Here is a 15872-nt window from a genome sequence, read left to right as displayed (position 1 = left end):
GTTACCTTGTTCATTGTGACCACTTAAAAATATTTAATCAGCTTTTCTAACCGGTGTTTTGCTAGGAGGAGCTGAAAATCAGAAATCTAATATTCTTGCTTCTGAATGAAGAGGAAATAACCACAAGGATAACTCAGCTGAATAACATTCTGCAAAGAAAGCGCAAACAGAAGGTGCGAGCAGATTCGTTCGTGATATTCTTTGTAGAGTTACATCGTTACATAGGCTGAAAATAGACATGTGTCCATCAAGTTCAACCTTCCTCGCATTTGTTTTTTGCTGTTGATCCAAAAGAAGGCAAAAAAACAGGTTGAAGCACCTCCAAATTTGCAACAAACTAGGAAAACAAATTCCCTCTTGACCATAGAATGGCAGTCAGATTTATCTTTGGATTAAGAAGCTATTACCCTACAATTGAAAAATGATAGAATTGAATATTCTGTTTTTGCAAGTATGCATCTAGTTGCCTTTTTTAACATCTGTATGGACTCTGATAAAACCAGAGAAGGCAGAGAATTCCATATCCTGATTGTTCTTACGGTACAATTACTTTATTTTGCCTTATCTATGGAGTTTAGAGTTATCTATGGATTCCATGGGCCAAAGTTCTCAATGTGAAGCAGTTACCATGGATACCAATTGAATATAACTGTTGAATGCTTCTCTTTTAGAACTGTCCCAGAATTGCTCATCCAGTTTCACTTCACAACTCTGCACCGAAAGGCTGTGAGCACTAGGCACAGGTTGATTCAACCATCTCTGCAGTCTTTTCGAAATGGCCAAATCATACTCCATTTAATTAAATCAGATTCATATCATGTTGCCTATTGAGTCTTTGAGATATAAAATGAATCAAGAGCTTTGTGTTGGTTGCAGATTCAAACATCCGAAGCAGTGAAGACATTTAAAACTGAAGTGGATTTCTTCAGGGAAAGCTATGACAATCTTGTAGTGGAAGATAAGGTAAAAGCACAACATAGGTTTGTTAAGTGTACCTCGGCTCACACGCTTGCATCATGTTCATTGTGGTGTTTTGGTTTCAGTTTCTGGATCGAGGATTTAGGAAGGATTTTCAAGACATTTCTGCACAACTAGTTGAACATCTTTATAAACTTTTTAAACGCAGACCAAGGTATTTATGTATGAGAAATGTTAATAAACACATTGATTAAAGGGACATGCTAGAGGATATTCTTTTTTAAGTGCATTATGGAAATATGCAGTACAAGAAATGCATTATTTTAACCTGCTTCATTTTCCAAACGTACCCAGTATTTGTTGTTTTCACGGTGTTGTCTACAGCGACCAGGAATGTCTTAGACCTATCAGCCAGTCATTTTCCTCCCACTGATTTTAGTGGTAGCGTAATATGAATTACTGCTGTGCATGAAAATTGTATGGGAAAGTACAGCAACATTAGTAATGGCAAGTAATCCTATACAGATCATTCACATCTGTACTGCATTTTGCATCATGCACAGTATACAGTTTGCTCAACAATCATGAAAATGCATGCATGAGAACCAACTGTGTGACTTGAAGCTGACAGGGGCTTTAATAGTGTTTCTCATTTGCTATTATTTCAGGAAAAAATTGCCATGAAAATAAAAAAAAAAGAGAGAAATTATTTTGTCTAAACCAGCAAACAAACATTTATAAAAAAATATTCACACCAAAATAAAGCAAGAACAAAACTTTGAAAAGTATGTAATAAATGTCAGATTGTATTGTTAGGCACGCAAGGGGAGCTGGGGGAGTTTCTTCCTTCCCCTCATCTCAATTTCAGATCAGTCCTCAAATAACAGAAATTGCACATCATTGTGCAGCACCAGAAGATGGAGACACAACACAGGAGCCTGCTCTGCATGGTCCCACTGATTAGACTCCATCTCTTCTCCCCCTGTCAGGTGTTGCAAAGTAAAGAGATCTTCCAACTGCACATGTAATAATCTGTCAGACATGCCCAGTGCACTTTTTCAGCATTCCTAGGGATAGGGCACTGATTGGTTAAATCAGTGTCCCCCAGGAGTGGGTGTGGAAAGCATAAAAAAGAAGCAGGTAAATATGAAAGCTAAAGCTCTTGAATGAGACAGTTGTCTCAAAGTGATGCATATCCCTGTACGTTATAGTACTGTACAAATATTTACATCTTTTATCATTTTGATTGAAATATGTGTGTAAATATGTATTTGCAAATGTCTTAGATTATCCATCTCATGCCAGATAATTACTTACTATTGAAAGTGGAATGTCAACATGATTACTTTACATGGCAAGATAAAACAAATAATTTTAATAAGAAAGTGCAAAGAGTTCATTATGTATATATTTCTGATATGTGAGAGTAGATGCATGGTTTACACCTTCTGCCTCCATTTTAGAGTTCAACGCCTGAGGACACAGACAGACAGTGCAGCACCTTTTAGTGATCGTCCAGGATCGGCCATGGCATACAGTGAGTCCTTAGCTCAGCTAATGCAGGCAATGGATGAGTTTGATGCCCCAGAAAATATACCAGAAGGACTAGAACTGCCAGTGTGGGAACGTTTCTGCAAGACAAGGCGATCCAAAATGGAGATTGAGCAGCAAGTACGTATCACATTTCAAAGCCCTTATAAATCAATATATTTAATAAGCAGTTTTAGAAGTAGACTTTAGAAGTAGACTTGCTCAAAAGTTAATTTCAGAGAGTTCGACCAAATCAAATTCATTTTAAATGTACGTCCGGACTAATAGATCGTCTGGGTGTGATTTTAGAAGGCATTTAATTTGGACCAGAATTTGCACATGTATATTTAGAAATAATATTATCAATACCCGTTTTAGGTAAATCCCTGACAAGTTATTGCTCTTCAGTGGGTTACTCACAAATTCTAACCGAATTTTCTGTGAATGTTTTGAACATCCTCGAATATTTATTAACGAACACCTTTTTTTGCACTCGTCGTCATTCCAGCTGCTTTTTTTAAAAGATGCCAGAATTTCAAGAATTTCTAACCTTTTAAAAACCCTTCCCTACCAAACCCCACGTGAAGCAGAATAATAGCTAACGTAAACAAACTCACCTTCCTGTATATTTCTCATCATACCAACAAACTAGATAATTTTTCATGAAAACCTTTGTCTCTGTATGTATCTGTAGAGAACTGTGCATTATCTCAACCCCTTCTACTCTAGGTGCAGTACAGGATAGTGTTCAGTAGATCTGTATAAGATGAATAAATGCTCTTTTTTTTAAAAAAAAAAAAAGGTAAATAGAAGCGTACTAATAGTGTACCCCCACTATGTTCCCTTCTTCAGTAGAGAACCATCTACCCTTTTGTTCAGTGTAGAATGGAATGCTGGGCTCGAGGTTTGTTAGACCAATGCCTGGAATTTATTTGTAGACTTCCAAATATCACTTCTAAATGCATCTGAGAAAACTACACCCAGTATGCGACTCAAGTTTTATTGCATGATCTTTTTTTAGGTGAAGCGCAAAGCTGCGGTTTTAGCTGAAATGCAAGCTTTCCTACAGAGGAGGATTGAAGAAGATGAAAAGATGCAGCGGGATATTGAAAATATCATGCAGGAAATAAGCTTGTAATTATATAAAAAATGGGTTTGAAAAAACAGTGTTGACCCTTTCCATAATAACCCAATTTTAAGACCATAATATAAGTCTGAAGTAGATAACACCCCAAAAGTCAGTTGGTAATTTTATAAATCTGCGAAACTGATCAAAGGTGCACTAGGAGATCTGTTAAGTATATATTTACTGCAGTACCCATTCTTTCCCAGGGCTTCTCCTGGCTTATTTGGACGTAGACTAAATGGCTTAGACGTTGGTTAAGCAATAGGATGAAAATAAGGCAAGATGGAGCTGGTAGGCAAGCAGACAGGGCAGGCCCAAGATACTTTTTTTGCCTAGGTCTAATGATAAAATGGATGGTGCCCTGGTTATTAGAACCCTCCAGTCTTTAGGCACAGGGAATACACACAACTGTATCCAAACCATAGTTGGATGTGTCAGCCTGGAGACAGGAAAATCATAGTTCAAGAATGCTACACCAAGACATGCATAAGCTGCTGAAGACTTTGATAGTAATTGTCAACTAACCTAAATTTTCTGTTTAGTGAATAAACCACTTAAATGTCTTCTTTCAAAATACTAACTGTGGAGGACCGCCTGGCACGCCGACTGGGTACCTCCGCCAATCACACTTCCTAGTACTCTCCGAGTACCATAAGTACCACACCATAACCACTGTAGCCCGCTTAGCCGCAGCTTGGCTGGGGTCTCGCAATCCCTTCCCACCCTGGACCAAACATGTTGATCCTGGTCCCAGTGGGAAGACCTCTCCTCCAAGAGAGTATAATAATCCAAAGCACAGTATAGCAATTCCCCGCACACATGAGCCAAGGCTTAATGCTGGGAAGTAGTCTGTTTAATGGAAGCACAGTCACAGAACTTATACAAGTTACAAACCCCTCCTCTGTGCCTTAGAGATAATTGAGTCAGGAACTGTACTAACTCAATTATCTCCAGGTACAGAAAAACACACATTTTTCAGACACCCCAAAAGTACCCCCAAAACACATGAAAACCTCACAAAAGTTACATCCCCAGATAGCCCCAATCTGGGTGACCAACATATTAAAAAATCACCCAGGTCGGTTCAGGGGTTCGGGATTTCTATGAAAGTAATAATTTGACCGACCGTGCACATGGTCCTATGCCCAAAACAGTTGCATGAATTCAGTGCTAACGGTCGGTCAGGTTCGGTAGTTTAAAAATTAACAAACTACCGAACATAGTCAATAGTCCTACCATGGAGCTTGTTCCCCTCAGCCAGACGAACGATTCCACCCTTCTAGGTAAAATCTGAACACAGGCAATGATGGAAGTCCAGCAGTGTTCGAAGGTTTCCGTGTCCGTTTTGAGTTCCATGAACTCGACAACCAAACACCACTGCCTGCGTTCATGCGAACAAGATGGCCGCCACCTCATAGTCATTCATACGAATTGTGGCCACCCAGACGAACAATTAGAACACTGCGGTTAGAATCGTTAGGAGGTGGTGATATGGCTTAAAAAGCTCCCAGCTGGTCCATTGTTCGTGCACCTGTTCGGTTTTCCGAACAGCATAGGAAAATGTATTTTAACAGGCTTGTTGCAGGGCCCATAGTCTTTGGGTAGGAGGCTAGACAGCAGGCCCCTCCAGGAACACATGGCAGAGGCATTTCTGCCACACTAACTAATTTCAATACTTCCCAGAAATTTTCCAGACTTGCTTATAAACTGCAGTTCTTTTTATTCTCACTCAGTCAGATGCTGCCTGAACACATTTGCATGTAAAATGTTGCATTAGAAACTGTGTGTTCTTATTGTTCCCATTAAATAGAACAGTTTAATGATGCCACGTTCATATGAAGTGTCAATAAATCACTGCTTAGCATGATGCCAATTAAAACAACATGGGTAAAGAAACCATAGGAGTGGGCAAGGGTTAGGTTAAGGGTACATTTATTAGGACTCTGTTAGGAGAGGTTAAGTTTAAATAGAACTAGTGGATAGGAGGTTCCTGCCTTGAAGCTAATATGGACATTATCCCCCATGAATGAATAAATTCTATCTAAACCAGGGCCAAACCAGGGCTGCCTGACAGATCCCCAGATGTTGTAAAACAACAACTCCCATGATGCTTTGCATGCATTTAGAATGACAAAGCATCATGGGAATTGTAGTTCAACAACATCTGGGGATCTACCTATTTGGCAGCCCTGTTCTAAACCAACCTGCAATGGTACTGGTATAACAGGATTTAATAATTAAACTGTTGCTAATCTTCTTCTTTCAGGCTACGAAATGAGAAAATGAAATTTCAGCTAAGTCTGGTTGTCCAGTTCCTTCTCAAACAGGGACAGGTGGAAATTGAAATCCCAGACTTGATTCCGAATTATCAGGATGCCTTGCTCCTTCACAGGAGTGCGATTGAAGAGTTAAATGGCAGAATACAGGTAAATTAGAGACCTTTCCAATACGAACCAAACAGGCAGGAATTTATTACATGATGGCATGCAGCAGGCTAATAGTTATCTCAAGTTATCTCATGCATTCATTCAAGTTAATAATGTACCCAAACATGACTCATGGCAGAAGCTGCTTTATTCTCTTTTGCACTATTTTACTATTATGACATCGCAATGAACCATTTTTGGCATACTTACACCAAGTAGTATCATAGCTGAATCATGGAACGTTGTGCATTACTTTTCCATATTGTTTCCCTTTTCATTTCCTTAGAATGTTGGAGAACTGAAAATTGCAAGCATGGTAGAATGCAAAGATTTCCGAAAAGGAATTTTTCAGCTTGAATGGGAAAATAAAAAAATACAAATGGAGATGGAAGATCTGAAACAGAAATCCAGGGATATTACAATGCTCCGCGTTACAAAAGAACTCCAATTTGTAAGACTTACATTTGCTATTATTCATTTAAAACATCTGATGCACATATCCTCCTGATTTCAACAATAACGATTGTTATTCCCAGGCCCATAAATTCACTTCACTCAAGACAGCCATTAACCCCAGATGGTTTAGCTTCTTGTAGGTACAGCTAATATCACCTTAAAGGACACTCAGGACACTAACACAACTTGAATACAGTTGATAACTTTTTGCATCATTAATATAGTTTTTTGTTCTTTTTGCATGCTCAGATCTTTATCATTTTTGCACAAAATAAAAAAAATAGCAGAATGCTGCAGTATACACCCCTCATTCCAAAAATACTTCCTTATCAAGAGAATGCACACATTGTCAGCCCCAACAGAACTGAATGTGTTGTTTTCAATTCACAAACTAGCAGCAAGCAGTCAGAGAAGCTATAAACAGTTAGTGATACTCTTATGATATGCCTCCCTGGGTGTCCTCTTCTTCTAATGCAGGTTGCTTTGTAGTTCAGAGTATCCAGTGCTGTCAGTGGCTGAGCTGGCTGCATACACTTATTAAAGAAGTGTTTGCTAAAATGAAGGGGTGTAGCTAAAGAGGCAGGCTTATGGTTTGGAAAAAACATTATTATTGTTTTTTTTTTTAGCAAAACCTAAATAGATTCGTCAACGCAAAAAAAATACAGCATATTAATGAGGCCAAAACCTATGAAATGCATTAAAGTTGTATTGGTGACCAGAGTGTCCCTTTAAGCATGGTGCACTGAGTAGATATGGGTGGTTTTGTAATGAAAAAAAATTAAGGGATTTTATGACATGAGATGTGGATGTAAATATGGTAATTGCATATAGGAAAGTGGTTGTTCAGAATAGGAACAGTTATTATAAGATTCCTTAACCCCTTAAGGACCAAACTTCTGGAATAAAAGGGAATCATGACATGTCAGACATGTCATGTGTCCTTAAGGGGTTAAAGAAAACAAGACTGTAATAACTGGCCTAGATAGGCCGTGGTATTGGCCTCCGGATATATGATGTCACCACAAAATCTGGAAAGCTTTTTAAAGAGCATGCATGATGATATCACAGAATCTATAACTTTTTTTCAAATATTTGCATAAATCAATAACTTTTTTTCTGTTTCTTAATTTAGTTTCTTAATGAGCCAAATTATTCAAAACGTGTATCTGAACAGATTTCAGATCTAGAAGAAACCCTCAACTTACAAGAAAAAGTAAGTATAAGCAGAACCGTGCTTAACTTCTATTGTGACCTATTTTAAAGGAACAGTCAAGCAAAAAATATGTTATAAATCCCTGGAGTTAGTGCTAAAATCATGATTTGTATCACTATCCAGGGATTTAGAGTTAGGAAAGTTATTACACACAGAAAGCCTGCTTAAGTACTTACTCATTCTATTTCCACCGACACTGGTTCAGTAAATGTTGGGTCAATGCGCATGTACCTGGGTGATCACACATTATCAAAAATTAATGTGCTACAATATTTACATCCCCTTACATGCCCTTTTACATTTGCAGATCCTTTACCACTCATTCAGGAACATCTTTGCCCACATACCACATGTCATTTACAAGCCATCTCTTGCATTTTTTTTTTTTTTTACATTCTTTATTTAGACTTGAGCAGTAGACAGTGCAGTGCACAATGACAGCAAATAATAGCACAAATGTTTAACGACAGTAGTGACAGAACAATCTGTATCAATAACAGAGGGCTAAAGGATTACAGTATTGTGGTACAAAGTACAGGATGAGAAGACATATATACTGCATTGATTTAAATACATGTAAGTTTAGTCATCTTGCATCCGAACATTTATACAGTTGGTGCGAGTGTATATCATCAGACCTGTCTGCTGAATGCATAGTGGATATCTTAGGTACCAGATGGTTGTCCACTCTCTATCAGGAATCATGTGTTGTCTCTATGTTATCTACTTCTCAAGTATTTTTTCCGGTCTGGGGATATTCCCTTACGGAGACTAAGAGAGAGAGCAAGAAAAGATGAAGAAGAAGAGGGGACAGCAGAAATAAGGTTCGCCGAGAGAGAAAGAGGTGCAGGGTGACACCCAAGCACCCCCCAATCAGGGGCCATTAGGCCTACATTAGTTGTTAGGCTTGGTCGATTCGTTGAGGAAAGACTCCCATTGCTCCCACACCTTAGTAAAGGTTTTTAGCGTTCCTTTTACTTGGGCGGTCAGTTTGTCCATTAAGTATGTATCCTAAAGTTTTAGTAATACCATGTCAACGGATGGGACCTCTGACCCTACCCAGGTTTGAGCTATTGACCTTCTGGCTGCCAGGGCAATTTTGTAAATCAATTTTTGTTCTGGTCTAGTCCATCCGTCGAGCGGTCTAGATATCAAGAGTACCCATGGGTCCGGCGTCATTGGTTTGTGGAAGGTGTTCGTTATAGTTTTATACGATAGTTTTATACGATTGTTCTTGAATTGTAACACATATTGAGGTCTGCCCACTGGCCTCCCAGATGTCCTGCCAGTCAGTGCCCTCTAGTGTCTCCCCCAGCTCTGTTTCCCACTGATCTGTATAACGCAGTCCCCCCAGTCCTCTGTGCTGGTGCATAAGTGTGGGTAAATCCTGGTGATGAGGTCCTTTTGGTAAATTTCTGCATCACAATTATTTTCAAAGAATGTTAGGTGTGTACGGGCTGCCTTTTTGATGTGTGATTGTTGGGCAAAGTCCCTGACCTGTAGGTACCGGAAGTAGTCTGATGTTAGTGTTGTTCTATTTTTAACCCCTTAAGGACCAAACTTCTGGAATAAAAGGGAATCATGACATATCACACGTCATGTGTTCTTAAGGGGTTAAGTTCATCGTAGGGGATAATGTTGTCACCTTTGTACATTTGATAGATTCTTTGGAGACCCGCATATTCAATCCCTTTAAAGTCTCTAGGTCTCATTCTGGCCATCTCTTGCATTTTTATTAGCAAATTAACATAAGCAAGATGTATAACTACCTGAAAGTGACATACCTTTTGTCAATGATAGATCTATTATATTATAGGCTGCATCATTGATGTAAGATTATACCGTTTCTGAAAATAATGTATGACTTACAATTAAGCCAGTAATACATTTTGTTTTGATACATGCATCCATGACACAACAAATTTGACTTTTACCTGTCCTATTAAATGGAACTTGTATCATTACAGTATTTGGGGCAATTGTGTATAACAATACCAATATTTTTAATAATTTAACAATCATGAACTATAAAACAGTATCTGGATTTCCAGAAATATAAATACCGTAAATAGGAAAACACGTTGATGATATTCTCTTTATAATACACCAATATGCAGTTGGACTACTTTTCATGGTAACAAGAAGAATGGGGACATTCTAGTTTAGTTAACTGGTAATTGGTTCATGTTTAGGATTTTTGAGGGATGTTTTTATGGTTTTGAAACCACTGGAATATGTCTGGTAGAAATGAGTTGTATTATTAAAAAACAAACGTTAAACAATTCCAGGCAGCAAAGGATAATGGCCAAGCCAAATTTACCATAACATACACTATCCAGCTACATGTGGCTGTCATGTCATGCTATAGAACAAAAATAATGCTTTTAATTATTATTTTTTTATTATTATTTAGCAACATGAGAAAAATGTGAATGGCTACAAAAGAATCATTAGGGATTTGGAAAAGAACATTAATAAAAAGAATCAAGCTAACAGCCAGTTGGAAAAGGATCTGAAAGACACACTGCTGTCATTCTCCGAAAGAAAACATATTTATGATGTCGTTGGTGAGTGCGTAAAATATAAACATAAATACATTAGTACAGTGCTAATATTGGAAAATGCACCTCACCAGATCATCTGAGTCACTTGTGTTTGGTTAATGGTTGTAATATACAGTATATCAATTTGCATGTTTTGTAAGCTATGTTTTAGCTTTGATGTGAAATTCAAGAAGAAAAAAATAGCACTGATAGAAAATTATTACAAATACCGAATTTAAGAGAATTATTATAGACACTGTAATTAAACAGCATTAAAAAAGACCTCCGCTCTACTGTAGCAAAGTTTATAATGGCACTTGTCAATAATCTGTTAGAATGGCTCCCCTTTTCCTTCCTGACTGCAGATACACCAATCACCACCCAAACAAAACTTTAACCCCTTAACTTTTCACAGAGCAGGAGATAAGGAATTCTAAATTAAGAGTTGTTCTGGTGTGTATAGTTAGTCCCTGCAGGCGTTTTGCTATAAACACTGCTTTTTCAGAGACATTGCTATAAACAGTATCTAGTGTCAGAGAAAAAGCAGTGTTTACATTAGTGCCTAGAAACACCTCTAGTGGCCAATTCCTCAGATGGCTACTAGAGGTGCTTCGTGGGTCAGTGCTCCATGCTCTGTATGGAGAAACGCTGAATGCTCCACATAGGGATGCTGATTGACTAGGGTGGCGTTTGGCTGAGATCATCAGATTGAAATCTCAGCCAATCCAATGCTTGCCTATGGTGGCTTTAAATGTGCAACCCTCTAGTGAACTACCAATAATTCACAGTGTAGTAAATGGTTTCCATAATGGAATAGCAATGTGAAAGTGTAGTAAATGGTTTCATTTAACTATTTAAAGTTTATTTTTAGACAAAGGAGAATTCTCAAGGGAATTTCTCATTTTGGTCCAAAACTGCTGAATTGGAAAAAAAATTGTGAATCCTCCAATATTTCCAGCTTAATGAATAAGGCCAATAGGTTATGCTAGTAAATCTAAAAAAAACAACAATTGAAAAAGGTGGTGGAAAACTAGTGATACAAGATTTTCGAAATAACTGTGTTTTGTTTCATTATTACAGGCTCCGAGCAAAGTTCCGCCAACAGCGCAAAAGATCGGTACAGGGACATTATAAAACGCAGAAAGCTGTTGGACCTGGAAAAAGCACAAGCTCAAGAGATTGCTGTACTGCGGGCTGAAGTAGATAGATTAAGGATGAAAACCTTCCCTGCTTTAATACAAATGGAATACTAGATAGTAACCAAGGAATACAGTAAATGAAGGGTTAATTGAAAACCTCAAATGAAAGATGTATGTGTTCATTTTAACTTTGTATAATTTTGGGTTTACTGATTTATTCATTTCTCACTAACGACGCAATTCCTTGTTGATATCTAAAATATATCCCAGTAAAATGTTCCAAATAACTTATACTTGCATTTACATTTGTATCCTAAAACAATTGTGTCTTTTATTGTTACACCATTGCACCAATCATTGTGCTGGGGAACACTGATTATAGCCCTGAATTCAATAGGAGGTGAGGGGGTTATCAAAGTGTTTTATTCTTAAAAGGTTATGTACTAAAAGTGGGGCATTCACCATGGAAACCAGTAGTCACATTTCATTGCTGATTCCTGATATTTTATAATTTTGCCCCACTTTTTAGAACAGAATGCTTTGTAAGTGCACCCCAATGTGTTTGTGGCACACGTTGAATTCAGAGCTGTTCTAGGTTGAACCAGAGCTGATCCTGGGTGGGTGCAGGGGATAGATAGAGGCACAGCATGGGGTGTGCAGCACTTTACACTGACCCCCTCACATTATGTCCTGCCCCTCTCGTTAGGCTTCACCCCATGATCAGAGCTGAGTGGCAGAGCTGGAATGCAGAGGTTACAAGCTGACAAGCTGTAAACTATTTTGACCTGGGGCGCCAATAATGTTTGTGCACCCAGTTTTTAGTGTCCCTAGGACGGCCCTAGGTTGAGTACAGTCCTTAAAATATGTGGGGGTTTTAACAAGTGTCAGAATTACAACTGGGATTACCATCTTACAATTAATTAAAAGTAGTATATTAGTTCGACTAGAGGTATGCATACAGCACACAGTATGTGTGGCTTGGAAATGTTTCCATCTTTGAAACTTGCCTTTTGTCAAAAGAAGATTGGGAGCTTCTGGTATACTCTCTTAAAAGTAGGGATTGAAATTTACAAGGTATTTGGTTGGAACACGCTAATTCACATATTAGATCAGGGTTAGCCATTGCCAGTCTGCTAGGTATTTAAAGAGAACCTAGAGGCTAGGAATTCAAAATTGTATTCCTGACACTATGACTATAGCTACCTATAATGTCCCCTCACTCACACGACCTCACACCTCCCTTTTCTCCCCCGCAGCGCAGAACCCTTTTCTCACATACCGGAATTTAGCGCCGATGTCCTTTCAGCGCTGGGTCACGCTCTGCCTTGGCTTCTCCTATCCGTTGGCCTAATGCGCATGTCCCGCGAGGACAGCACCGTAGGAAAGCATTGTTAATGCTTTCCTATGGGGTTTTGAATGACGCTGGATGTCCTCATGCAACCAAAAGTTGCCCAGAGACCCGGAAGTCCCTCTAGTGGCTGGCTCCCAGAGTTGATTAAACCCTGGATAGTAATTATTGGAGTTTCTCAATAATAAGGTTTGTCATGGAATAAAAACAAAATAAAATTGAATGCAAATCCACTGAGCTGAAGCAGATTAGTTACTCCACATGTGCTTGAGGGAAAATGGGTTTACATTGACACAAAAAAACATTTTAAGCAAGCCTGCCACAGTAAAATGCTGTCAATGGTTAGTGGGATAAGGCAAGATGTTTGCTTGGTAAATAACACAAGATTAGGAAATGCTAACTATCCTGTAACCTCAAGCGTTTATCTCTGCACTTTGTATCACTCTGAATGTTAATGCAGAATTTACACATTTCTGCTTTCGTGATATCAATGTCATCCATATTTTTTTTACTATCATTTCACTAAAGACTTTCATAGCAAATTGTAAAGTGTCTTTGTATTAAGAAAATATAGGTAAGTCCCCCAAACTGTTTCAGGGTTATTAACTAAAGCGAGAATTCAAAGTGAAATGCAAAGTTAAGGTCAAAATATTTGAACAGGAAAAATTCTCAAAGTCAAGTAATCTTTCAGTTCAGCTACTCTGGCCTTAAATTTGAAATTCACTTTGAATGATCACTTTAAATAACCCTGTTAGTTTCACCATGTACCTAAAATACATCACAATTTCCTGAGACATAACAGGGCAGTCTAAGCACCATTATTACTAGAGTCCATTGTTGCTAGAACTAATACTAAATGGACGAAGTCCCCTGATTCTGTGACAAACCATTTTCAAGCAGTTTGATAAAATAAAAAATAGGCAGCGTCCAAGCACTTATGCCCCTGGGCCCTCGCGTGCCATATTGTTAATTGAGAATTTACACATTTCTGCTTTAGTTATACCAGTTTCATGCATATATTTCCTACGTTTGGCTAAGGCAAGCTAAACCTCATTTTTTAGCTTCACAAATGTAATTGTAATATAATTGTAAAAAAATGACTGTAATGGAGGGAGGCGGGAGTGAGCCCACCGGGGTGAACATAGAATTCAAGGTGAGAATCCATATTTTATGGCTGTGTGCACCATAAATCATACTTAGAATAGAAGATTATGCTAGCGCAGTGTACTAATAATCTTTTTTTTTTTTTTTTTTTTTATTCTTTATTTTTGTAGTGCGTATATTGGTCACAGGCGTACATATGGTACCCCAACGGCATTCCATATGCAGGTTTCAATACATTAGTTACAGTATGGGGTAGATAAACAATGCACTTTTTTTTTTTTTGTGTACATAAATTATTGAACGCATTACTGGAAACAGGCTTATATAAACATGCTTGAAGTACACATCTAGGCTATGCTTCCGACATAAGTTGCAAAGGATGAACGATCTAGACATGTATATAAACAGGTTGAATTAAATAATGAAAGCAGGTTTAACGAATCTGACACAAAATAAGCTATCTTAGCTGAGTCACAGCAGGATATTAAAGCAAGGCATAAGTAGTAGGCCAAGGTTAACGGCTGTGTGTCGTTTTAAGCTATACATTGCAAAAACAGACCTGAGTAGGCACACCATTGATTGAATAAAGCATTGATCTGTCACTGTTAGATATTACGGGTTACACAATACAGAGGAACATGCATGTCTATGAGTGTTACTTGTGTTATGCTAGGTAGCTGCAGTGTGTGGAGGTACATGTGTTCACTAAGCAGTTTGAACTATAAGTGTAGGTGCTGAAAATGTGACTGCATGGGCTATATGACCGTTTTATAGTCATGGACGTCAGGTCCTGCTGTGTGTTTCACTCTGTGACCTGTGTGTAGTGAGGTGCTGCAGGTTAAGGTTTGTTGTTCCGCGCCAGCGTGTGGATGCCTGCCTGTGGAAGGAGTGTTCCTGCTCTGTTTTATCTTGTGCAGAGACTGTGAGACTGTGCGTGCATGTAAGTATGTAGGGGATCAGTGGGGCAGTCCAACGTGTTGTGCTGGGGGTTATACCCCTGTTCATCCGATACCCTGGTTTGTTAGCCGGCATGTCCGCGAGAGGCAGAGTCCAGGCAAGTCCTCCTCATAGCCCCGGGCCGGTGCAGATTCTGGCTGATGGAGGTTGCATGATGTTTTTCGCGCGTAGGAGGCAGCGGTTTCTCCTGGCTGGGGTCAGTTGCGTGTCCGGTTAGGATGGCGTCTTCTACGGTGACAGTTATACCGTGTCGGAGGTCTCGGTTTCTGATTTTCCTCCCCGGTGTGCTTCCGCTTGAGTAAGTCCTCCATGTACATGTCCGAGTGTCCGTTTGATGAAAAATGTCCATATGGTCCTTTTCTGCCTCGCTGTTCTCTGTTTGCTACAGGTAAGCTCTATCAGTAGCTTCGTAGGGATGGCAGTTGCTTGGTCCCAGGAGCTGTCTGTCATGGTGGCCAGATGCTGTGGCAAGGCTCTCTCTGTGCGCGGCCTTACTTTGCTCATTAGGTTGGCACGTGGCTGGTCTTCGGCGGCCATCTTGAGGGGAGCTGCCCGGGAACCGCTCCTGGACCCAGCTCAGAGTAGTAGGAGCTGCTTGTGGGGACCGGGATAACCCCCACCGGTCCAGAGGGGTGGGGGACAGCAAGTTGCCGGTCGGAGACCTGGGAGAGCGGCCGTCTCATCCCAGCTCAAGCTCCATCAGGCCTCAGGCTTTTGTCGGGTTACTTCAATTCCAAACAGGGTCGTATGTGGTATCCCCGTGTGCACCAGCAGCTGGGGAGCAATGTGGTCGCCACTGTTTGTCAGTGGCTGCTTTTGGCTTTCAGTTTGCACCGATTTTCCGAGTTCTGATGCGGGAGCTCAGACAGAGTGTGTCTGATCCGATCAGCAGTCAAGCTCCGCCCCAATAATCTTAATTTTAATAATGACAGGAGGCGAGTATTTTGCATTTACTTTCTTTACTAACTCCACAGCAGCAAAGAAAAAACAGTAGAAACAAAGAACCAATCAGAGCGAGTCAGAGTATATATAAGTCCAGGCATAGCCAATCATTTCCTCTTGATTAATGCGACATCACAAGTTCAAATGTAACAGATAACATGTCCGATCCA

At 39.4% G+C, this 15872-nt stretch overlaps 1 protein-coding gene across 1 annotated transcript in view; it reads left to right on the top strand.

Moving 5' to 3' along the window:
* Nucleotides 1–11519, top strand: part of CFAP43 (cilia and flagella associated protein 43) — a 67900-nt gene extending 56381 nt beyond the window's left edge. The window contains exons 29-38 of the mRNA XM_063447321.1: nucleotides 66–173; nucleotides 877–963; nucleotides 1044–1132; nucleotides 2382–2589; nucleotides 3470–3582; nucleotides 5841–6000; nucleotides 6287–6451; nucleotides 7589–7669; nucleotides 10083–10236; nucleotides 11293–11519. Of these exons, the coding sequence (XP_063303391.1) occupies nucleotides 66–173; nucleotides 877–963; nucleotides 1044–1132; nucleotides 2382–2589; nucleotides 3470–3582; nucleotides 5841–6000; nucleotides 6287–6451; nucleotides 7589–7669; nucleotides 10083–10236; nucleotides 11293–11465 (1338 nt within the window). The 3' untranslated portion in view covers nucleotides 11466–11519. The remainder of the gene's footprint in view (nucleotides 1–65; nucleotides 174–876; nucleotides 964–1043; nucleotides 1133–2381; nucleotides 2590–3469; nucleotides 3583–5840; nucleotides 6001–6286; nucleotides 6452–7588; nucleotides 7670–10082; nucleotides 10237–11292) is intronic.
* Nucleotides 11520–15872: the final 4353 nt, after the last annotated feature.

This window comes from Pelobates fuscus, chromosome 3 (assembly GCF_036172605.1).
Source record: "Pelobates fuscus isolate aPelFus1 chromosome 3, aPelFus1.pri, whole genome shotgun sequence".
Classification (NCBI taxonomy): Eukaryota; Metazoa; Chordata; class Amphibia; order Anura; family Pelobatidae; genus Pelobates; species Pelobates fuscus.
Note: the sequence above shows the minus strand (reverse complement) of the source record. Positions and strands in the feature narration are given on the sequence as shown.